This window comes from Harpegnathos saltator, unplaced genomic scaffold, assembly GCF_003227715.2.
Source record: "Harpegnathos saltator strain DR-91 unplaced genomic scaffold, Hsal_v8.6 scaffold698, whole genome shotgun sequence".
Lineage (NCBI taxonomy): Eukaryota > Metazoa > Arthropoda > Insecta > Hymenoptera > Formicidae > Harpegnathos > Harpegnathos saltator.
The window spans coordinates 342,074-366,606 of NW_020230535.1; the positions used below are offsets into that span (position 1 = coordinate 342,074).

Sequence of the window (24,533 nt, forward strand, 5' to 3'; positions counted from 1 at the left end):
CGCTAACGAAATAATCCAACGCTAGTGGAAGCCGTAGAGAGGAGAGGGGGGGGGGGAGAGAACGTGAGCGAGCGAGCAAGAAAGAGACAAGGAGAGAGAGAGAGAGAGAGAAAGAGAGGGGAGGGAGGGAGGGAGAGGGAGGGCCAAGCTTTCCGTACGTCTTAATTGGCTTCTCTCGTGGCGTTCACGTTCGACGATGTTTTCGCAGTTCCGACCCCTTCCGCGCCGCGGATCTAATTAACGAATTGCATTAGTGCATTGGGGAAACCAGAGGGGCGGAAGCAAGCCAAACATTATATTCCGCCGGAGCCGGGCGAACACGCGCGCCCGCGCGCGAATGGAAAGTGTAAGCAAGCCGGCAGAGCCGAAGGGCGGAAAAGCGGTTGAGACGCGGAGCGAAAGGGGAGCCATGAGCGAAGAGAGCGAAGGAGGGAGGGAGGGAGGGAGGGACGGAGGGACGGAGGAAGAGAGATAGAGAGAGAGAGAGAGAGAGAGAGAGAGAGAGAGAGAGAGAGAGCTGGAGGTTCTCGGGTTGCCGGCGAACGTGGTTCAGCTTCAGCTTGAGCCTCGACATTATTTATTTAGGCTCGCAATCCGCCCCGGCATCGTTCGTAATTTCCTCGCTCGTCCGACGAGCCGCGAAGGTGGACGAGGACGGACGGCGTTTTTCCGCGCTGCGCCGCTGCCCGCCGCGATGGAAAATCCCGTCACGGCCGCAGTGTTTTTTCAGCTCCCGTGTCGCGAGAAGGTGGCGCGCGTGTGTGGCCTGGCGACTGCAGGAACCGTCCGCGTTGACGCGAACGAAACAGAAATACCACGTTCGCTCTTTGGTCGCTCGATCAAGACGATCTCGACGCAAATCGACTCTCTCGCGCTCTCGAGCCTCGATTCGTTCGAGGTATTTCACGCGAGCGCTCTATTGTTCGGATTTCCCTTTCTCTCCGCGTGTGTGGTCGACATCTTTGTCCGTAGGGAAATGTATTCATAATCGAGCAAAAAGAGCCGCGTCGAATTACATGAAAGTGAGACCAACAAGAGCCCGCTTGAAGCGACACAAAAACTCGCCGTGGCTCTTTGCCGTTGCTGCGTCTTTCGTCGGAGCAATCGACGAAAAGCGCCGCGACATTCAACTCGCCGGCGCGGCGCGGCGGCACCCCAAGCGCTCGACTCGAGCTGCGAGAGATATCTCGAGCGAGCTCGTAATCGCCTGAAGCTTACGCTCGCATTCGTGCGTGTGTTCGCATCTATTTCACCCGCGGCCACTTTTGTCCATTCTCGCTCGACGATAATCTCGACGAGAGGAGGATTCGGCCGAACCGCGTAGGAAGCGTTAAGTACCTTAGCGCGAATTCGGAAGGGAATGGGATCGGCAGTATACTGAGCTGAGAGAGAGAGAGAGAGAGAGAGAGAGAGGGGGGGGAGGGAGGAAGGGAGGGAGATCGATCGAGGGTCGGTCGGTCGTCGGTCTCTCGGTCGGTAGAGTGGCCTAGATTTCCCTTGTTTTCGGAGCAGTTTGCTCCGCGAACATCCCCCGTGTAGCGGTCGTAAGTTAGGGGCGCCTTGTATAACCAGCCGCTACGCCCCTGCCGTTGCGCATAAAATATTTCGACGCTTTAATGGCTAATAGCTTTTAATGGAACCTCTCTCCAGCATGTATTTCGTGACTGCGGAAGCCCCGATAGGGATTCGGAGACTGCGGTCAAAGGAGAGACGGAAGCGTATCATCGGACCGAACGTGGCGGTTCTCCTCTGTCGGCGACCGAGGGATCACGAGGTTACCCTCCGTGTCCCGGACGCGATGGAGCTCGCTGGTTGTCCGGTGTGCTTGAGGAGATTGCAAGAGATCGATCGCGCATTTTCGTTCTCGTTAACACTCTCTTGCGCTCTCTCGCGACGATCTGCTCGCTCGCGGGGATCCTGTCGACGACGCACGGCGACATTCGCGACAACCGCGAGTTCCCAAAAATTCCGAACTCTGCTGGAAGGACGCGCGTCTATCTTCCGCTCCGGCTGGAAACCAGTTCCAAGATCGGAGACGTCCTCTCGCGGAAGAAACACGACTTCTCGTGTTTTCCTCTCCGCGAAGTTTCGGATACCTCGAGCGGAGCTCGAGGACGAACCCTCCCTGCGACGGCAACGGCTCGCCGTGCTCGCCGGGATTACAGTTACTCCGCGTGGATGAAGATGGAAGGAAAGGTAATTAATGCGCAACGAGGCAACGTTAAATCGCCGCCGCAGCGCCGCCAGCGCTACTATCGCTATCCGGAGAGACACGGGCGATCGCTAAATAAAGTAAATTAAGCATGCAACTACCGTTGCCGAGCCGCATCCTCCGAGCGGGAGGGGGGCGCGTCTCGTGGGAAACGCAGCATCGCGTTTGACCTGTCGGCGGCAGCAGCAGAAGCGAGCTTTCCAAGCGGTAACCGTGAACGCGCGCGCGCGCGCGGGAGTCCTGTGTAAGAGACCGATTTATCTCGGTCTCGCGTTACGCGTGACTCGTCCGCGATCCTGACGAGTAATTGAATATGCAAGTAAACCGGCGGACGTTTATGCATTCCTCAATTCCGCCGCCTCCGCCGCCGCCGCCGCCGCCGCCGCCGCCGCCACCATCGTCGCAGTCGCCGCCGACGGGCGAAAAAATTGAAAGTGGGTCTTCCGCATCGAATTGGCGGATTAAATCGCTGAATTAGCATTTCTTAATTAAGACCGACTTTACGGCTCGGTCGATAACGAGCGGCACCTAACGAGCGGCTCGATTCTCGCCGGCCGAGTGCGTGCGCTGCATTCACGAATCTCCGCCGCTCAGCTCGCGTAAAAACGCGACAGCCGCGAGGTCACGCATCGCCGAATATGGTTTCCGGAAAGACGTTCTCTCTCCCTCTCTCTCTCTCTCTCTCTCTCTCTCTCCCTCTCTCCCTCTCTTTCTCTCTTGCACGGACAACGGTCGGTGTATTAATCCCTCGCGCCCGTCACCGTCACCGTTGGCCGAGTGTACGGCGACGTAACGACGGGGGAGGTCACCGTGGTGTCATGGCGGTTTAACGCGCGCGGCAATATCGGATTTCTTCATTCGCGCGCCGAAGAACCGAAGAGGAGGCGAGCTGGGAGATTTTCTTGGTGCCGGCGATTAATGCGCCGTTGATTTCTCTTAGCTGACTGGCAGAGAGCGGTCGAGACTAGGGTTGTTACTTTTCGGCAACTTCGAAGTCAACTTCGAAGTTTTTTAGGTTTTTTATGTTTTTCTTTTATGTTTTTTTTTATGTTTATTTTTTTATTCTTTTATTTTTTATTTTTTTTTATGCTTTTTATGTTTCATGTTTCTTTAAGTTTTTTATCACTCTTCGAAGCTTCGATGTATTCGAAACTTCGAAGGATGCGGGGCGGTTGTCTCCGAGCCTGCGTTTTTGGTTTCTGCATGCATGCTAGGCCATCTCAATCATAGATTCTACATTCCGTGGATAAGAAAAGTATAGGTTCGTGGTTTAATTCCCGAACACCTTCGAATTCTCGAAATTTCGAAGCTCGAAGACCGAAACTTCTCAAAGATTCAATGCTTCGAAGCTTCGAAGCTTCGATCGTCGAGAATATTTTGTATCGAAGCTTCGAAGCTTCGAATACGAAGACTTGGAAGAAGAATTACACCTCTAGTCGAGACATTTCTGTCTTGCCTGCGATGATCTTTTTAATTACGCGGTAAAGAAAGATCTGCGTCGTCACGATCGAACGGGAAGACTTTGGCGGATTTACTAACCGCGACATACAGATTGCTCATTTTTCCGTGGCACAGCGACCGTTTCTTTTTTGTAGTGGTATCTCCTTGTAACGAGACGCGATGCGTATCGTGCTCGATTAAGGTATCTTTGTCGCTCGATAGTTTTCGTCAAGCTTCAGGCGATTGTCCGCAATGCTCGCTAAAACGACGCATCTTTCGAAGCGCGTTTGACAGCGCGTGCGACGAATTTTCGTGAGCCCCCTATCTAGCTGATGATAACAAAGCTCTCTCATCAAATAACGCCCCCCCTCCCCCCCTCCCCCGCTTCGTTCGCGGCTTATCTTTCCGGCAATAATTCAACACGCGGCATATTCAACGACCTGGCGCGACGTATGCGCTAAGTAACGTCCCTGTAAATTCCATCGGGCCGACGAATTTCCCGGGACGACCGCCGCCACGCGATCTGACTCAGACAATCATGAAATATCGTTGCGACAGGAATTTGTCTTGGAGCAGAGCTTGATATTCCGGGATAACCCGGCCCGGTGGGTCGGAGACAAATCACCGGCAATAACCGTCGATGGCCGCCAACGACATTATTTTAGTATTTCTGATTCGGCGGCCGACGGGCCAAATCGTCGACGACGGCGAGACCTCGAAGGAGGGGAGGGGGGGGAGGGAAGGGTGTCGGCCGCCCTTTTGCCAACGCCAGCGAAATCATATAACAATCAATATGAAATTCCGGGCGAATACGCGCCACTTTTTCGGACGCACCCTCTCCCTTTCTGTATCCCTGTCCTTCATCTAATAAATTAATTCGTCCGATCGGTCATTCGGTCCCATCACGTCACTCCTCGTATCGACGAAGATCAGGCGAAAGCTCAGGGGTAGACTCGACCGACTCGGAAACGAATCCGAATGCGGGGGATCAGAAAGAAGGCGTGTAATAAAATTGACAAAACGTGACCGAGCAACTCAGCAGTTGCAATGCAGAAAACCGCCGCCGGTCTCCGCATCTTATCGCTACAGATTTGCTGAGCTGGCGAGGCTACCGGTTGTAACTTGAAATTGTAGTTCACGTAAACATGAAAAATCCCCGGCTCTGCCAAGCAAAGTTGACAGTCGATTTCGACACGATTTCCCGTAAATTCTGCTGCTCTTACGACCGCCCAAGTTGGTAACGTACAAGGTAACGCCCGGCGAAAAGAGATGAACAGATAGATAAATGAACGCGTTTGCTCTAGGATTAAAAGCTTCGAGAGCACCGTGGCGAGAGGGAAAGTTCCAAATTACCGAGTAGAAAAATATTTTAAAAGAGAAGAAGGGAAGGCACGATCGCGCAAGGAACAAACGCGACGAGTAGCAAAATAAGCAGAACCTTCGCTTCAACATCTTTATTAGGACATCTAGCAAAAATTAGATGTGAGATTGCGCAACCCAGGGTGAAGCTTTGTGCCCGAAAGAGGTCATGCCCAGGAACTGGAAGCGAGAGGGAGAGACAGAAAGAGAAGGTAAGAGGGAAGGATGCGTAAGCAGCCGGGGCTTCAGGAAGAGAGCTGGTCGCTGGCGTGCCGAAGGCGCGGTCCGGGTTTTTAGTATATCCGGGAATAGCCGGCGCATCTTGGAGATTAGAGGCGTGCAAACGTGTTTACTCGCTGCCCCCTTGGGTCAGGCGCGAGCATGTGTGTCTCATTGCGACACACATTATATGTACAAAGAGACTGGCACGTAATGTCAATATTAAACTAGGACCTCGATCTTCTCCGAGATACGGCCAGTGCCTTTAATCTTTCGTCGAATCTCTCTCGGTGTGCGCACACAAACACGACCGCCGAGCGTGCGCGCGCTCGCGCGCGTAAATCTCAGGATCCGCCGCACCACCGTAAATTAATTTTAATAGCCCGGCAACCGATAAATTTCTTCATTCCTGTCTAAATTATTCATCCAGGCAAAGAGAGAGAGAGAGAGAGAGAGAGAGAGAGAGAGAGAGGGGGGGACGGAGAAGGAAAGATCCTAGAGAGAACGCGCGAGGCCTCGGATATATTTTCGTCGATAATTTCCTCTCTGTGATTTGCGTGTCATTTGCGGCGGTATCGTCGCCGGTAATCGCAGCCTGGCCAGACGCCCGGCGAGATGCGATCGCGACGCGCGGCCTTTAATCCGGGCCAGACGCGAGCGGGCCAGCGAACGCGTGATCGGCCCTTAACTCACGCGCGGACAGGCGCGGTTTGGCCTTATCGGGCTTATCGCGAAATCGCGGCACGTGCGGCCGCGATAATTTCGGCGGCACGCCGCGCCGCTTCAGCGGGCGGCAGAAGCGAACGGCGATTTCGTCGGAGTTTTCGTCGTCTATCGACGCGAGAGCGACGAAAGCGCGGGAGGAGAGCGCTCTCGGTCGGAGCGGCGGCGCGCCGCCGAGAGAACGGCCACGCTACGTGAACGGCCTGCGAAAGCGGGGCTTACCGGGCTCGCCGTATTTGCGCGTGCGACGAGATTATTGAATTTATGGGGAAAGACGGAGAGAAAGAGAGAGAGAGAGAGAGAGAGAGAGAGAGAATTTCGGGCGGTCGACGGGTGCGAGAGACAGAGAGGGACGGAGGGATGGCACGTATTCCGCTAGTTCGTTCTCGTCGCGAATGGATAACGCACGCGGCGCGAGACGAGGCGAGGCGAGGCGTTGCGACTCGCGCGCGTTATGGGCGCTCCGGCTGTGTGTATCCGGTCGTATCTCTCGCCGCGATGTTTGCCGGAGATTTACCGTAAGCATGTGCAATCCCATAAATCTCGCTCTCCTACGACGCCATTGTCGCGGATCGGCCCGCGCGGCCGCGATTCGCCGCGATCATCACGATTTACCGTGACGACGTATCCGCGATATACAGCGTGGCGGCGGCGGGGCGAATTTCGAAGGACCGATAGCGCGTAGAGGGGAAGCGGCGCAGAGGGAGGGTTGTTACGCGCCGCATCCACCCTCTTGACGAACGACTCGGAAACAGTTGTGTACACACAAGATACCCGCGGTCGGCGCCGTACTCGTGGCGTTTTGGAGATTACCAAACGCCGAAATAAGAAGATGAAGACCTCGCTCCTCGATGAACAATCGAGCGCAATTACGCTGCCGATTGTCCCATCCGCGGAATGTCTGTTCGTTCCGTTGCTCCCGTTCTCTGTCTTTCTCTGCGAACAAACGTCGCTCCGATTTCGCCGCTCGAGTCTCTCCGTCGAGCAGCTGCAGTTACTCGCTCCGAGGACCTTCGTCTTTTCTGAGAAATCTGATCGAAGAGATCAGAGCGGGAATTCTTTCTCTCTCCTCGATGAGACTCCTCAAATGAATTCCTCAAACCTTTAGCAGATATATCCGGGCTGGCATATCCGGGGGTTAATATTTCCGCGGGACAAGGATATATACATACATCGCGGATCGGGCACGTGAGGAATTCGCGGTGCCAATCGGCAGTTTTATCAGTCGCACGCAAAATTCATAGAACCCACCCTCGAGAGAGGGTGGAAGCTCCCCCCCGCTCTTCCTCGGGCCAGCCGGCCCGAGCACCTTTTCTCCCCACCTCCCCGCCACGCTCGCGCTACTCGGATGAAAATAATTCCCAGTCGGTTGGACCTCGTCGAAGCGCGGCTCTCTAACGACGAGGCGATATCGCTCCGGCTGTGCCTCCGCCGGCTCCCTCACCCTCCTCCCCCGCCCCCGGGCACACACGCGTCACGTACGCTATTACGGCGACGTATCTCGAGCGGCAATGGCGGGGCGGGGCGGGGCGGGGCGGCGCGCGGCAGGGTCGGTTACCGACCTTGCCTTATCGCCGCGGCTTTGTAAGCCGCGCACTATCGGGAAAGCAGTAAAACTTTATCGCGACGAATTTCAACGCGAACGCGCGAAGCGTGTGCGAGCGACGCGCGGTACTTAACGACGATGACGACGACGACGACGACGACGACGACGACGACGACGGTAACGACGACGACGCGATCGACGCAGGGAATGCATCCGCGCTTACGCACGGCGATCCTGTTGCGTGAAGGAATCTCTCCTCCGCTCCTTCCCCCTCTACCAGCCTGTCCAGCCGGGCCCGTCGCGACGACCGAGGTCGCCGTCGCTCCGAAACGGGAGGATGTCTCGACGAGCGTCGCGCAGGGGGAGAGAGGGGGACGCTCGTAGGCGGCTGCTTAAATGTCATCGCGTTATTAGTAGCTCATCTCTCTCTCTCTCTCTGCCGCGTAATCGTGTTCCTTCAACAGCCGATCTAACGGTTTCAAATCATGAGCAGCTAATGGCTTTTTTTCTTTATCAAGCGAGAAACCACTCGACTGAGAGACTTCTGTCTTTGTCTTCGGCGCTTCTTAATACCAAATTCGATATCTAGGACTTTGATAGAAATCGTCGCGAAAGCAATCTGTGACTCTTACCGTGAATGAGCAAACGAGGACCGATCCTTACGATCGTCCGTGAAACGATGACGGTCTTTTAACGGTGGGGGGGGGGTGGAGGAGGGCCGGCCCGAGAATGTCAGTCATCGAGATCGAAATTTTCCCTCTCGCGAACTGGTTCCCGAGAAGCGACCGAAAATAAGATCGCATGCGATCGCGACGTTTGAGCCTCGGCCGCGGCGATTTACATGGCGAGACGCGCGCGCGCGCGCGCGCGATTGTCGGTTGCAATACGACGAGCGCAACGCGCTCTCTCGTCCGGGGCAACGTACGTAACATTTTGTTGAAATCGCCGAGAAACGAGCGGTCTCTGCCCGTTTTGGAATCGAGAAGAGCCGGACGCTCCGAGCGCGGCCGTGTATGGGTCTGGGAGAGCACGATTATCGGCCATAAGATTTGATTTACGTAACAACGAAGGTGTCGAATGTACTTTCAGCGCCTATTGTTAAAGCACCGTAGGACGTTCCGCCGTCGATCGTATCTCGTAAGCGCGGTTAAGCAATGACCTATCACGATAGAGGCATTCTCAAAGATCACGTGAAACTCGAAAAAACTGGAGAAAATCGTACGCACGCTCTCTCTCTCTTTCTCTCTCTCTCTCTCTCTCTCTCTCTCTCTCTCTCTCTCTCTCTCTCTCTCTCTCTCTCTCTCTGTCTCTGTCTCTCTCTCTCTCTCTCTCCCTCTATTTCCGTCTGTCTCCTTCATCTCAGAGGTGAAGCGGCCGCTCGATTGTTCGAGCTGTAGTCATTAACGCGACGTTAATTAATTGGCGGATCTCGAGCGGCTAAATTCGCCGAGTGATCGGCGAGTCGGACGTTTCACCATATCTCCCCTCTATTTCACGCGCGAAAATGCGTTTCTCTCTCGTAAGCGACAAGAGGAAATTGCAAAAAATTGCGAATAAAAGAAGAGAAGAAGAAGAAGAAGTTGCATCGAGGAAAAAGTACAAGACATCTCGAGTTTTTTGCGAGCGCGTAGTCTCCGTCGAATGGCTTCCTCCTATCTTTTATTACGAGATAACATCGGGTCCCTTTAGTTTCGCCAAGTTTCACGAGGCGCGTTCGATACGCGTGACGCCGCAATCCAAGCAACAGCGAAAGAGAAGGAGAGAAAGAGGCGCAACCTTCTTCGCTGCCGCCGCCGCCGCCGCCGCCGCCGCCGCCGCCATCGTCGTCGCCATCGTCATCGTCGTCGTCTTCGTCGTCGTTTCCGTCGTCATCGTCGTCGTCGTCGTCGTCGTTTATAGTTTTACGCTAATCTTAACACGATCCCGATAGCAGCGTTCTCCCCGGGCAGTCGTTTCTCCGTGACTGCGGCGGCGCGGCAACGCGTTAACCTTCGCAATAAACGTCTCTATCCGGCTCGCGGGTTCTCGCGCGGCAGGCTCGCCGACGCGGCGGATCGTCCACGCGCGTCTATACGTCAAAACGCGATCGAGCGTGTACACGCGAGGCCGCGGAACCCGTCTTTAAGGGCCGTATCGGTGCGTGAAATGCAAAGGTTCTGACCGCATTTACGACTATCGGTGGTATATCGCGAGAGAGTAACGTTGCATAAAATATGATTTAGAGACCTTTGAACCCGCCCACCTACCCCTCTCTCTCTCTCTCTCTCTCTCTCTCTATAGTTTCCCACCTTTCTCTCTTTCTCCCGTAATAGAAGCTCGGCGATCGCTCCTCGGTAGAAACTGCTCGCTCGCTCGTTCTTTCTCTCCCCCTCCCCCCCTCTCTCTCTCTCTCTCTCTCTCTCTCTCTCTCTGTCTTTCGAACGAATGTGTACGCACGCATGTTGATTCGCGTATTCGCACCTGCGATAAAACAGCGGGCGAGTCGACGAGAGAAGCCGCGCGTCGTTTACGTATGTACGGACGAGTACGTACGCCGGCCAATCGACCGAGTGCCTATCGATCTTCCTACGCGTTTCCTCGATAGTTATTCCACGTGTACGTACGTGGCCGATCGTTCCTTCCCTGCCTACCTCTCGGCGATGAGACGGCGGCGTCGCGAAGGGAACGTCGACGAGAGTTTCCTCTCGCGTCGAACTCGCGGCGGCTGGAGCCGCCGCTGAGCGACACATCCTCCGCGCGGCTCTTCATGCACCTCGCGCGATGTGTCTCTTCTTTCTCTCCTTTCCCTCGGCCGAACGCGAGACTCGGCTCTCGGCGAGGCGAGTGCGCGCGTGCGTTCGCGGTGCGCTCAGGTCAAGACCGAAGGAGACGCTTCGCTCTACCCACGTAGGAGACCTCGCTCCTGTTAGTCGGCCGACGGAGACGTCGGCCGCTCGCTCGCGACGACGGCGACGGCGACGGCGACGGGTGCGCGCATAAAAATCGCCGTGAATCGTCCGCCGCCGCGCCGCGCACCGGTCCCGCACATCAAGTTTAATCGCTGACCCAGTTTTTTTGAGCGTCGCCGAGAGATAGGCGCGGCGTAGCTCTCCCGGCGTCCCGCGACGAGCCGGAGGAGTTGCCGTGTACGCGACGATTACACTCGGCTCGATTCGATTCGAGCTCGGTCATCGACTCGATCGCGCGCCGAGAGATCGACGGACGTCGCCGCCGCCGCGCCGCCGCCGCCGCCGCCTGAGTGGCGGCGTCGGTTGGCTGAAAATGCGCATCGCCGGAGAACCGACAGCGATAGTCATTACCGGCGAGATACAGCGAGCGCGAATACTTTGAGACTTTCGGCGGTATTTTTCTGCCCGGACAGTCGGGGGCCGCGAGAAAGAGCCCGATGACTCGGACGAGTCTCCTTTAACATCTCCTCGCTCACGGCTGAAAGTGAAAACGCGCGACGGACATTAACATACAATATCCCCGGGCTTTCCCATTAGCGATAATTGTTAGTCATATGTGCGCTTTCTTTCTTTTTGGCCTTCTTTCCCCGTCGCTCAAGGACTGCGCTTTATGGCCACCGTGATACTCATCCCGCCTTACCTTACGAGAGAGAGAGAGAGAGAGAGAGAGAGAGAGAGAGAGAGAGAGAGCCATCGGCCTTGGTTCGCATCCATTTGTATTTCGCATCCTCGATGCACCTTAGCGCGCCGTATCCACGACGAATTGACGAGAAGGAGGTGGAGACAAAGAGGACGAGGGGCAAAGAGAGAAAAAGAGACACAGAGAGAGAGAGAGAGAGAGAGAGAGAGAGAGAGAGAGAGAGAGAGAGAGCGAGTGAGTCTCTTTGAGCGCGGCCGACACCCACGATTTCGCGACAGACTGCGAGGCGAACACGCCGATACAATCCGTCCGCGAATTTCGCCGAGCCGCTCTCGGTAACGAGCGGCTTTTACGTAAGCCACCGAGAGCGGATAACGCAGCCGGCAAGCGCGCAGCGCGAGTTAAGCCTCGTTCTCGGCGTCGATCAAACTCCCGACGCGCGCGCTGCGATAAATCGCGGCCATTCTCGAAAAGCGATTGGAAAAGGCAGGATCATTCGAGGTCGTTAAAGCTTCACGCTGCCGACGAAACGGTCCGAGTTAATAGAGCGTGACTGCTTAAACGCGCCGCGGGTCGATTTAAAATGTGCGTGCCTCCTGCTCCTCCTGCTGCTCCACCGCTTCTCCTCCAGCGAGAAAGTCGGCGGAGAACTCCCCCGGAAGTGAGGAACGTTGAATTTGACTTCGGAATTACACAATCCCTGAGAAGGAGAGAGAGAGAGAGAGAGAGAGAGAGAGAGAGAGAGAGAGAGTATTGAAACTCCAGCAAAATGACGCTCGACGTCGGCTTGTCAGTGCGAGAGGTTCACCTGAAAACACTCCGCGAGCGCGCGCCGCGTCTCCGGAGGCATCCCGGCGGATCGCGCGCGCCGCGTCGCGTCGGCGCGGAAAGTTCCGCGACGCCGTGAGAGAACTGAAGAGAGGGAAGAAAAACAGCGTGTCCACGTGCAACAACCGAGCGAGTGTTTTTCCGCGCGCGCGGTACAACGACCGTGCGCCGAAACGGCCGTTATTTCGAGGTCTCGGAGACGCGCTCGCAGCGGCCGGCCGCGACTTAGACCCTCTAAGCCGATAAAGGGCTTCCTGCGCTGAAATTGTCTAACGATAAGATTTGCAGCGGGATTAACAAGCACAACGTGAAGAAGCCATTCGTGGGCAGCGTCGAGAAGGTGCAACGTAAGACCTCGCGCGCTGATCGCAGCATCGATTACACGGATCGTAAAACCCTACGAACCGAGGCATGCGCTCTCCGACGCAGAGCGAACGGCCGAGAGCGCGCGCGGCTACCGCGACGTCGACCGGCCGGACTTTTCTATTTCCTCGTGAAACCCGCGGGGCGGGGCGGAAAGGGGGGAAGCTAATCGCCAGGCGACCGGCCTGCCGCTACGCGTGCGGTTCCGCCGCGTAAAACCGCGCGCGTCTATATAACCCGGTCTTTTTACACGCGTGTTGGCGGTCACGCGAAACCGCAGCGCGGCGCGAGCGCATTTTCCGATCGGGATATCAATTTTTTACGCGGCCGAGGAGCGCGCTGCCGCATTCGTGTCATTTCGACTGCGGAATTAGTTGCGGTCTCGCGCAGCCTCGACCTTTCCGGCCTTCCCTCGCTGGAAGTCCCCGCGAAAGTGAACGGACTCTGCGGCTCTTCGTCTACCTGTCGTCGAGCTGTCTGTCGCTGTCTCTGTCGCTCGGCCGACTATCGAAACCGACTGCTGCTATTTGACAAGAGTGTTAACTCGTCGAGCTCGCGTCAAGCGAACTGAACGTTACTCCGGCGCCATTTCGTCGCCGAAGCGACCGAAGGGGCGAAACAGCGACGTCTTCGGCTGGGGATGCCACCCTGGAGCGCTGCTTCTACGATAATCTCAATCTCGGGTTCTGCCTTTTCGCTCGGATATGTCTGTCAAAGCCAATGTCAACTCACCTCTATCACCTGCCAATTACCACTTTTATATATATATTGTGATTTTGCTTTATATAAATATATATATATATATATATATATTTATTTATTTACTGCAATTTTTTCAAGTGTATCGTCCGAAAGATGCCGCTCTAGGAATAAAATGTTGGGGACCAACGGTACCGTTCTAGGCAGCGGAGAAAGGCAGCGGAGAGAGAAGGAGAAATAGACAGATAGAGGAAGGAACGAAAATCTCGCGTGGCACATTTCGCGGATGATTCGCAGGGCGATTCGCGCGGGCACTCGCATGCATAGATGCACACGTACGGTTGCGTGGCATTGTTTAGAGGAGCGACTGGGGTCGGTACACATGGCCTGCCAACCAGATCGCGGGTCTCTGACCTTACCAGGCGTGTAATCGATGCTGCGATCTCTCTCGCCGAGGAGGTCTTTATGCCGCCGCATCTCGCGTCCTGGTGAGGTTTCGCCGTGCTTGATAGTGCTGCTGCCGGCCTGAGCGTTCCGCGGATACTCGGGTGAACCGAGTGCTCCCTACGGGAGCAGCACGAGGGAAAAGCAAAAAGGAAAAGGAGAGGACGAGCCCCTTTCTCTCTCTCTCTCTCTCTCTCTCTCTCTCTCTCTCTCTCTCTCTCTCTCTCTCTCTCTCCCTCTCTCTCTCTCTCTCTCTCTCTCGTGCGCTCTTCCTCGCGGTAGTATCCGGCGATCTCGATCGATGCCGGGTCGGAAAAGAAGGAGAGAGAGAGAGAGAGAGAGAGAGAGAGAGAGAGATTATTAACATGTTTGCCGGTATTACAACGCCGCGACGCGTCTCATTAATTCACGTTTAGGGCGTATCGAAACGTCTCTTACAAATTACGCGATCAATCGGCCGATGGAAAAGCGACGAGACGCGGTGAAGCTCGCCTGAGGAGAGTCTTTGCGCGCTTTCGACGCGTCTTTTTTCTCATTTTCTCCCAGTCCTTCGCCCTTTCGCAGCGCGATTGCCGCAGTTTGAGCGAGAGCTCGGAATGAACCTCGGGATCATTTGTATTAAACGTCTTCGCGGCTTGCGCGAGTGTCAGAGATCAAATGTACTTGGAGACTCACGCTCGTCACCGAGCCGAACGAGCCGATGGAACCGGTCGGCGGCGCGAGGTGCGAGCGCTCGGTCAAGGCGGCGAGCGAATTTCCGACGGATGAAGTCTCTCGCGAGCCTCGCGTCCTCGAATCCGCCGCGGAGATCGCAGATTCGTACGACGCGGTCGACGCGATCCCGCTCCGCCCCGCCGCCGCCGCCGCCGCCGCCGCCGCCGCCGCTGGGATTCGCCGTCGCGTCGTTCTGTTCCCACGGCGGCGGCGTGCAATTACGGTGTCGTTAAGCAGGGTAATTTCAAACGTCCAAGTTCAACGGGCGATACAGCAGCCAGTAAATCGAGCTTTTCCTCTGCCCTTCGACACGCCCGGCCGACGCGACGTGACCACGTACGCGCCTCTCCGTCATCTCTCCAATCATTCCGGGCTTTGAAAAGATTTCGCATTTCGCTCTCTCGAACCGCCACCGGTTCAAAGTTCATCGACGCCACGTGTCCTCCTCCTCCTCCAGCCCACCGCGCGCGCGCTCGTCCTCAAGACGTGTATTTTCACGGGGAAATGTTGAGCGAGAGAGCCTCCTTAAAAATGTAGCCTCGGCCAAGAAAGAGAAAGAGAGAGAGAGAGAGAAAGAGAGAGAGGGGGGGAGAAGGCTGCTACCTCGAGCGCCGCCGATATCGGCGAGCGTAAGTGCAGCGGTGACTGATGACGCTCATAAAGTCATTACCGCGATCGAGACCCCAGGCCCTTGACACGAGTCGAGACACGAGCCGGCTCTCTCCTCGTCCGTGTGCATGTTGTTAAATACCGGAGTTGACATCGTTTAACCCGTCTTTCCGCTGCCCCCACTCGCGCGCGCGCGCTAACCGAGAAGCGAGACGGACGATGGACCGAGACGCGGGTCTGGATCAAACGCGTCCGTGCGTTTCGCGATCGATCGCGGCCGTTTGTAGGATTTTACGCGCAACATCCGCCCTGGCGACCGGATGTTTCGTCGACGGACTGCCGTCGACGGACGGCGGAAGCTCTCCGTGCGTGCGCGTGGAATTAGACGTGCGGCAGGAATAAATGAATAAATCCTTTCTTCTCGGATATTTGTTTCTCGGTTACCTTTTTGCCGAAAGGGAGACTTGTTTTGTACTCGTCTAGCATAAGGTAATGTCTTGAATAGTTTGGATGCGAAAGAATTTCGCGTGAACAGTGAGATATTTCTCGCTCTTTATCGCTGCCTTTATTACTATCGCGCGGGTAAACGGGAGAGCAAAATTTCTTCGCTTCGGGGCTAACGTAATAATTTAACGTGTTGCTCTTCGTGTGTGTTTGATATATATGTTAATTTTATATTTAGTATCTTGTAGCCGTGAGAGCACAGTTTCTCAATTTTTTTCCCCGAGTTCGTCGGGCGATCGACGAGTGCGAGATCGGGCGAGGCTCGACGTGCGCATCGCACAGAAATCGGATTCATTTCGAGTTTGGCGCGTCAGTCGGTTTCGCTCGCGAGTCTTGCCCGCTTTGGACTTGGCGATTTCCGCAGCTCGACATTTCCGAGCTGTCTTGACGATCGTACGATCGTCGAATCCCGCAGCTCGCAGCCGCCGATCCACGGCCGGCCGAGTCGCGCTCGAGTGCTTTTACACCGGGCGAAGGCGTTTAGTCCAATTACTGTCTTTCGGTGCCCGCGCCGTCCGTCTCTCACGCGCTTCGCTTCGCGTTAACTCGACCGCTTCTCCTCCACGGGTCAACGAACACACCCAAGGGAGACGAGCGACGGCATAAATGCATGGTATTCGAGTAATAAACCCGAGGACGAAAACCATCTTTAAGAGGCCTTGACGGCGGGAAAGCACGAACCGAAGTAACCTCCCGCTTACCGCCGAAGGTCCGTCCATCCGTCCGATCGGAGGTCGATGCAGCCGCACCTGTCGCGAATGACGCCTTCGACAATTTCCCCCGTGTCAAAGCGGGGCCAACTTGCGCAAGACGCGAACTCAGTTACGACGGCTGGCTTTCAGGTGTCACGCGACCGACCCGCGTCTCCTCCCCTCCGATCCTCTCTCCCCGCGCGTTCGCGCGCACAGCCCGGAAAGTTCGCTCCGACGCTGAATCGGCCGCTTGTCGCGCGTTACAGCGGAATTTTAACCCTCTCGATATTATACCGAGTGACTCCCGGTAGTCACCCATCGTCGAGGTTATATTATTAAACGATTTTTAAATCTGAATCATTTGAAATATATTTTACTTTGTAATATCTCATTCTTTGTGAACAATTTATCTGTGATTTATATTATTTTACCGAATGTCAAATGTTGTGTGTCCATTCCACGGTAAAATGTACGTTGGAACTGGCCTGTACGATAGAATCGTATTCGCGACTCGAGTATCCGCACAGCGGAAGCGTACTCGCGAACGACATCGCGGCCGGTATCGAAAGGGTCAAAGGCACACGGATGCTGTGCCGTCGTTGGCAGGAACGTTGGCGTTCGACGGCACACACGACGACGGCGATTAACGGCTAAGTTGATGTACGTTCGCGAATAATCCGCCGGGATAATTCGCATCGAAGCTTCCGCGACGACGACGCAGCTCGGTCGACGAGTAAATTTTCGTCTCCAGCGGGTCTCCAGCGGGTCTCCGCGGTCGAGTCCAAAGTGACACGCTGACTCGCGAAAGCGACTGTCGAAGCGAACTTTGCGACCGACCCTCTCTGTCTCTCAATCTCTCTCTCTCTCTCTCTCTCTCTCCCTCTCTCCCGTATCTTCCCGCAATATTAGTCACTTCACAATCGCGCTGCTTGATCGTCGAAACGCGCTCAAGACGATACACGCGGCTACGTTGAAGCGCGACCTCACGCGACTCTTGACACGGAGCCAGACGAGACACGGGGATCCGAAAACGTAGTAATAGAGCTGGCTGCGGTCGGCCGGCAGGCGAGTAAGCAGGAAGGTCTTGTTTTCAGGCGGGCACACCGAGAGGCTGCCCCCTGAACCGGATCGCGGCATTAACCTCCAGCGGCGTTGTATATCGCCTCCTCGCCTCCACCTCTCCGCCTCTAACGCTACCATCACACCGCCGCCACCTCCACGGTGACCACAACCACCTATCCCCTCTCCCTCCCCCTCCTCTCTCTCCCTCTCTCTCTCCCTCTCTCTGTGCCTCTCCTTCGCTCGGCCGTCCTCTCTCTCTCTCTCCCTCTCTCTCTCTCTCTCTCTCTCTCTCTCTCTCTCTCTCTCTCTCTCTCTCTCTCTCTCTCTATCTATCTCTCTCTCTCGCTTTCTCTCTCGGGGAAGCCGCGCTGCGCTCAACAGCACCATCCGTCGTCCTCGTCGTCGTCGTCGTCGTCGTCGTCGTCGTCGTCGTCGCTACGGCACGGCACGGTGCTTCGCATCTGCCCACGGCGCAACGTTCTAGCTGCACTACTCGGCAGTTTCCCACAGCGCGCGGACTTGTTGGACCCGCGGCAAAGCAAGCGGCGGCGGACGGTTGCTGGAACGGTTCGCTCGCGGCATCGCGCGGAGCTTGAATAGCGCGAGCCCTCCGCCGCTCTCGCTCTTCTCGCTCTCCTCTCTCTCTCTCTCTCTCTCTCTCTCTTACTCTCTCTCTCTCTCTCTCTCTCACTCTCTCTCTCTCTCTCTCTCTCTCTCTCTCAGGGGTAATTGAGACAGCAGAGTCGGAGAGTCCGGCCAATCTGCCACTCCCAGTGAATTAGGAGTACCACTACTACTACCGGCTAGTAGCAGTTGCCGCGTCTATTGAGGACTCGAGGTAAACCCTCCGAGGTCGGCCTCGACTGGTAAACTTAACGCGCGTGCACCGCGAGAGAGCTGCGGTTCGCGGAGGGCCGAATAGTACGCAATAATGTTGGTCGGTAAGATTGCGGAGGAGACGGTCAATGAGAAAGAGGTTGTCGGTGGGAGCTAGAGTTGAATCAATTCTTCGTCCGTGGATGAATAATCGACGTCTGAACGAGAGCGGCAGCTCGTTCGCTCTATCTCTGATTATAACGATGAGATTTCTCTCTTAGAGCGTCGAAGGGGAATCGCGAAAGGCCGCGTCCATTTTTCATCGCGCGATTCCTCCCGAATGATCGGGAAACGCTGCTTTTAGTTAGCAGCCTGCTCGGAGCCGGAGACAGAAACAGAGATATTGAGGAAAGAAGAGTTTGATATTTCGGATTGTGTAATTAGTAAAATACATACACGGGGGGGGGCGGGGTTTCGGGATTTTTCGGAAACGAAAAATTGTGCAGATTAATCAGATCAAATTAAGAAGAAAAGTCAAGTGCCATTTTGCAAAAATCGCAATAGTTAGTAAGTTATTAGTGATTGAAAATGACCACATCTAGAAGCTCTTTTAACTGATAACTCGCGATAACTTACTTGCAAAATAGTAAAGGACTTTTTTATTTAGAATGACCTAATCCACAATTATACGAATTATAGGCCATCGTGCCTAGCGACAAGTTCAAGTTTCAAAGTTCAAAGTTCAATATGTTCATATTTATCGCTAGACCCAACAGCCGTCATATAATCGTAATTGTAGATTAGGTCATCCTGAGCAAAAAAGTCCCTTACCATTTTGCAAATATAAGTACGCAAATTTTCAAGTTATCGATTAAAAGAGCCTCTAGATGTGGTTATTTTCAATCAATAATAACTTAATAGCTGTTGCGATTTTCGCAAAATGGTACATGACTTTTCTCTTCAATTTGATCTAATTAATCTTCACAAATTTTCGTAAATTTTCAATTTTAATTTTTCGAACAATCGCCGGACGAGAAACCATTCTTACATTCTCCTCTATTTTCAACAACAAATATAGTCGACGCCGAGGGGGGGGGGGAGGTGATTAGAATCTTCTAACGAGATCGATTATCGCTTCTCTCTCTCTCTCTCTCTCTCTCTCAGTGCAAAAATCCCAGCCCCCGAAGACTCTCTCAAGGCGGCGGTAAGCCTCAGCGCGGAGGAGAATCTCCTCAGGATGTCGCGGGTAATCGACGTTAAACGAGCTCACCACCATCCGGTCCGCACGATCTCGTTCGAGGCACAGGCGCGCACGGTGATTTTAATTCGCGGCACCGGCGGCGCCGGGGATTCCCTCGTGCCTCGCGAAAAGCGTATCGTCGCGGACCGAACGAACGAACGAACGACGACCGACCGGCTGGCCGGCTGGATGGTCGTGTAGCGTGTCGCTCGCTCGGGGAATTACCGCGACGGCTAACAAGGTTGTACGAGGTGGGACGATACGCTTAAAACGTTATTACGCTCGCAACACGAAAGTGCGCTATAGATTGCGAGATTTCGTGGAAATAGCCCGCGCCGTTAGACCGTATTAATTAAATGCTCTTACGACGAGATACGGCAAGAATTATAGTTTAGTTCGCGCGCGCGCGCGAACTTCTGGCCGGGCGAGTTACACAAGAGCGGAGCGACGGTGACGATGACGGGGACGGGAGAAGGCTAGTTAACCGTGCATTAATCTGGAAAACAAATTTAACCTGCCGCGTACGGTTGTTTGCTTAGGAGAGATTTGGCAAGAAGACCCAGCGCGCGCGCGCGTATGTGTGTAAGTGTGTAGTCTCCGACGACGCGGAAGGTCGAACAGTCTATGCGGTTGGCCCCTCGTCGACCCTTCACGCCCGCGAATCATTCGAATCCTGGAGATCCTAGCGGCGATCGATCCTGCTCGGTCGGTCTCTCGTTCTTCCCCTCGTCCGTTCGCGCGATTGTTGATATTTGCACGCGTACTCAAGCGGAGTACCGCAGAGTGATTCTGCTCGGCGAAAATTTTTCCTTCTCTCTCTCTCTCTCCCTCCCTCCCTCCCTCTCTCTCTCTCTTCCTCGTCGCAAAAAGTCGTTAACACTTTGTCGAGCGCTAATGACTCGCGAAGAATCCGACGCAGCGCGACGCGAAGAGAATTTTTTTCCCACGAAAATCTATCAAAATCCGAACTCCCCGGCCCTATTCGGGCGCTCGCTTTCTCCCTTCCTCCCTTCGGATATTCAATCTTGGAAGCGAATTTCACGCGCGCCAGCAAAAAATTGGCCCGAATGCCGGGAGGCTGTGATCGCGCCGGCAGCGCCTCCGGCGGCGTGCCTCTTCCCGCTCGGACCCGGCGGAGAGCCCATCGCGTAAACGTTAATCGCGCTGGCCAACAGCACCACGCCGGTGCTGTTTATCAGCGCTGCGCTGCGCTGCGCCCGCTCGCGTGCGCACGTGTGTGCGCAGAGCGCGAGAGCGCATTCGTAGCGCGCGGGGCTATTAGTCACCCTTTTGCCCGAGCAATTGCGGCACTTGGTCATAATCCCGTAACGCGCCGGATCAGGACTGGGTCGGCCATTAATTAGACGTTTTCTTTCTCTCCGCCTCTTTCGACGAGACAGGCGAACGCATAGACGCACAGCACGCAGTCACGCACGCACGCACGCACGCACGCACGCACGGCGACGACGACGACGACGACGACGACAACGATTCCGCCATGAAACGAGCATTAGAAACGCGCGCGCGCGCGCGCCGCCACACACTATTACTCACCACCACCACCACCACCTCCGCCGCCGTCGCCGTCGCCGTCGCAACTACGACGACCGCACTGCGTGTGTCCGCTAATCGAATCCCTGCTAATTACCGGACGCGCTTGTAAAGGTACCGCTTGAAATCCTCACCGCGAGACATCGGGAATCTCTTTCTCTGTCTGTCTCTCTTTCTCTCTCGTCACACGAGGCCACGAGAAAGAAAGAGGAAGAGCGAGAGCGAGAGAGCGAGAGCGAGAGCGAGAGAGAGAGAGAGAGAGAGAGAGAGACAAGACGTCGCGAATGCGCGTTAGTCGCTCCGGCGATAGAACAAGACCCGTGTGATTCGTGATAATTCTTCACGGTGAGCTGCGGCGAGCCGAATTTACGACGACCGCTTGGACTCGCTTTATTGTAGCATATTCCGAGGCTGAGCCTTACCGTTACACCTAGCCGGTGGACAGGAGGAAAGAAGAGCGAAGGGGGGAGAGACGTTCGTGCGCAGCTCGAAGCAGCTCGGAAAAGTCGCTCCTTCGCGTCCTCGTCTCGTTCCTCTCACTCTCTTCCTTCATTTCTTACCTCTCTCTCCCTGCCTCTCTCTCTCTCTCTCTCTCTCTCTCTCTCTCTCTCTCTCTCTGTCTTCATAGCCGTCTTTCAGCCGAGCGACCGAGCGACCGCGCGAACGACGTCTGCTGACGTCTGATAAAACGCGATGGCCTTGTGGAAGGCGACGAGGTGCCTTATTTCACAAAGCGACCTCGCAGCTTTTCACTTTGACGCTTCGCAGTCTGCTTTTTACGACTCCGTTCCGCGTTCGCGCTCGCAAATGCAGAGTGACGAGAGCAAATTGAAAGAGCGCGCGCCGCGCCGGCCCGTCCGCCCGTTCGCTCGCTCGCGAGGACGACGACGACGATCGAGGCTCGCTCCGGGGAAAAACTCCGCCATCCGTTTTCGCGCGTCAGACGCATCCGTCTGTCCGTCCGTTCGTTCGTCCAATTTCGCGAGCCGTCTGTACAGCTCGGTGAGCTCGGCGAATGTTTTCGAACAAATAACAGCAGCACGAGCGACGTCCCTCTGATGAAAAGTCCGAGACGATCGAAAAGTCGTGTGGAAAACGATCGGTCACGCAGCGCGTGGAAAACGCACTGTGGAATACGCGAGTCGTGTCAGTCGCCGAGCGAGGTCATCTATCGTGATTGGATTAATCGATGGGCGAATTGCACGCATTCCGTCAAAGCGGAATTTTCGTCGCCGGAGAAGCTCCCAGCGGGAAAACTTCGTTTCAAGGTCAAGGACTCCGGTCATCTTCCGGAAGCAACCTGTTTGTCGGAACGAACGCTTGGCTAATTTTTACGATCGTCCTCGGTGCGAGCAACAACACGTTGCCGCCGGCCGTTGTTACGGCGGACCGCGTGAAGATAAAGCGCGCTGCAACGTCGATTCGTCGCCCGTCGCGCGCTGCAGCTTCCATCTTACGAATCGCGAGATGGATCGACGGATGCCGCCGTTTGGAAACGGTTTTGTACAAACAAAAGCGTTTGCTAACAATTGTAAAGCCGCGGATATGCCGATGTATCGAAATGAGTAAATTATAAGAAACCCTGATAACGGAGCGAATAATCTTGAGCGATAGCAGCGCGATACGCGGGAAGAGTCGATAAGCGCTATCGGGAACATATTAAATAATTAATTAAATGTTACAGCAGAGTTCGTACGACGTTCGTATCGCAACGCGTCGTGTACGGTCGCATATAAAGCACCTTGCACAATGCCAGGCAACGAGCAATAAGAATAAAAATAAACCAATCACAATCGACTACCGCAAGAATAATCTATTGTGATTGGTCTATTTTTATTCTTATTGCCTGTTGCCTGGCATTGTGCAAGGGGCTTAATTCGAGCGGAGCGCTACCTTCGAGCGAACGTCCTACGGTAGGTCACGTGACCTTCGGAGCACACAGTCGTAAGCGTATACATACACACTCAGTCGTGACAACACCAAGCGCGAGCGTGGACGGACCGGACGACTTCACGCGCTTGATTTTCGATCGAATTTTCATTGTATAATAACGCGTGTGAGTTTTAATTACGGTACTTCGCGAGTGTGATGATCGTCCCCACACGTCCCCCATCGTGAATCGTGAACCGGGAGCATCCTGCTGCTTTCAACAGTAACTATCGTCTTTTATTTTGCTTAGATTTCAGGGAGAAAAATGACAATCGCGACTAATACCTTCGATAAATCCGTGCCAGATATTTCCGTATTTTTATAATGTACGACATATCACTTGTAATTTAAGTTAACTAATCAGAAAAATTATTTCTTGCTCCAGATCTGGCGGAGCTGGCGACCACACCACGAGGACAGTTGGACTTCCGGTGGACGCGCGGATGCCGTACCGGAGGATCCGGTTCGGGCCGAGCGGGGTCGGCCTGAAGGTAAGTTTATCGCTGCTCTTTATACTCCTCTTTTTGGTCCTTTATAATCGGAAGCTTAGACACAGTTGTCAGGTTAATCGATAATCGATCGCGATCGCAAAGACCATCACCTGCCACAGTTGTGTATCCTCTTGCCCATCGAACGAAACTTGTAGATCTAATCAGCGTCGTTTTACTCTTTGTTCCAGAATTGAGCAGCGGAACGTGGCCGCCCTGACTACGAAGCGGTTCGGTGAGTGAGATATGACGAAAGAATTTAAGATGTAGGTGATGGGAACGGTTTTCGAGATTTTATTGTTAATCAATGCGATTTGTAGATTCTGCATGTTGTGGATTTTTGCATATTTATAAATCTGAGTCATCGAACGCGCGATGTCAGTGGAGTCAAGTTTTCCTCGTTTGAGAAACAAAAATATTCGTGAGAATATACCTGATATCTGTTTTATATGTAATTTATTATAATTGGATATAGATAATATAATCCTATTATTATTTTATGCGAGAAGTATCTTTATACTTCGACCTATGCAGTCTTGTTGACACAAAGACTCAACCTTTTTTTCCGTACGACCTAAACATTGTTGTCGTTGGCGCGGTCTGTTGATATACCACTGCTGCTTCGCTCGATGGCTCGATTTTTTGTCACTCTCTCTCTGGCCGATAACATCCGGCCGTTGAGCTTCGCGATATATACATGGCGAAATAGCTGTGCGTTAGAAACGCACGGAAATGCGAAATCTGCATTAATTTGGCCGGTTAATCAATTTCGCGACTGTCGCGGCTTTAATTTTCATACGTGCATAAAGATACGAATTTCATACGATTAACGCGCACGCGGGATTATCCTTTTGTTCGCGTGCGTATCGATGAATTTGACGATTTTCTCGGTTCCTACCGATTCTTTTCTTTTCTTATATTAAACATCGCGATTTCGCTATAAATAGAATATCGAGAGGAACCAATACATTTACGGGATTAAATAATTCCGAAGCATTAGAAAAGAACGATATGGTTAATAGCTCGTGTACAATTTTCTGGACATTTTCCCTTGCTTCGAACTCGACAGAATTTGCAGAGTAACAACGTCCAAATTTCGATTCGGAAAATTTAACGATAATCAAATTCCCGAGTTCTCCGTCTCGTCCGTTGCTAAACTACTTTACGGATTGCGACCCGATGTACATTAAAATTATTCATCGATGGCGCCGATTCGTTAAATATCCACCGAACGCCATGAATTGACGCGAGCGTCAATTGCGTTGCGAGTAAAGCGCAAGAGCAACGTAGAACGTTGCTGTCTAGCGAAGATGCGCTTCTCCGACCTGGCTGGACCTGGCTGGACCTGGCTGGACCTGGACATCGCTAAATTTCAACGCAGTTTGGTAAGTGTTGAATTTCAACACTCAGTATTATTACGTAGTACATGCAGATTTTTCAATCGCATTGGTTTTCTACGGGTAGAGTAGCGATAATCATACATCGCAATTTCTGCACTGTGTAAACA

The 24,533-nt window shown here is 54.1% G+C and overlaps 1 protein-coding gene across 2 annotated transcripts in view; it reads left to right on the forward strand.

The window, feature by feature from the left end:
• The window catches only part of LOC112590031 (uncharacterized), a 163,128-nt gene extending 139,867 nt beyond the window's left edge, over positions 1-23,261 (forward strand). For both annotated transcript variants that reach the window (XM_025305471.1, XM_025305470.1), the window contains exons 5-6: positions 22,924-23,029; positions 23,218-23,261. In XM_025305471.1, the coding sequence (XP_025161256.1) occupies positions 22,924-23,029; positions 23,218-23,223 (112 nt within the window). In that variant the 3' untranslated portion in view covers positions 23,224-23,261. The remainder of the gene's footprint in view (positions 1-22,923; positions 23,030-23,217) is intronic.
• Positions 23,262-24,533: the final 1,272 nt, after the last annotated feature.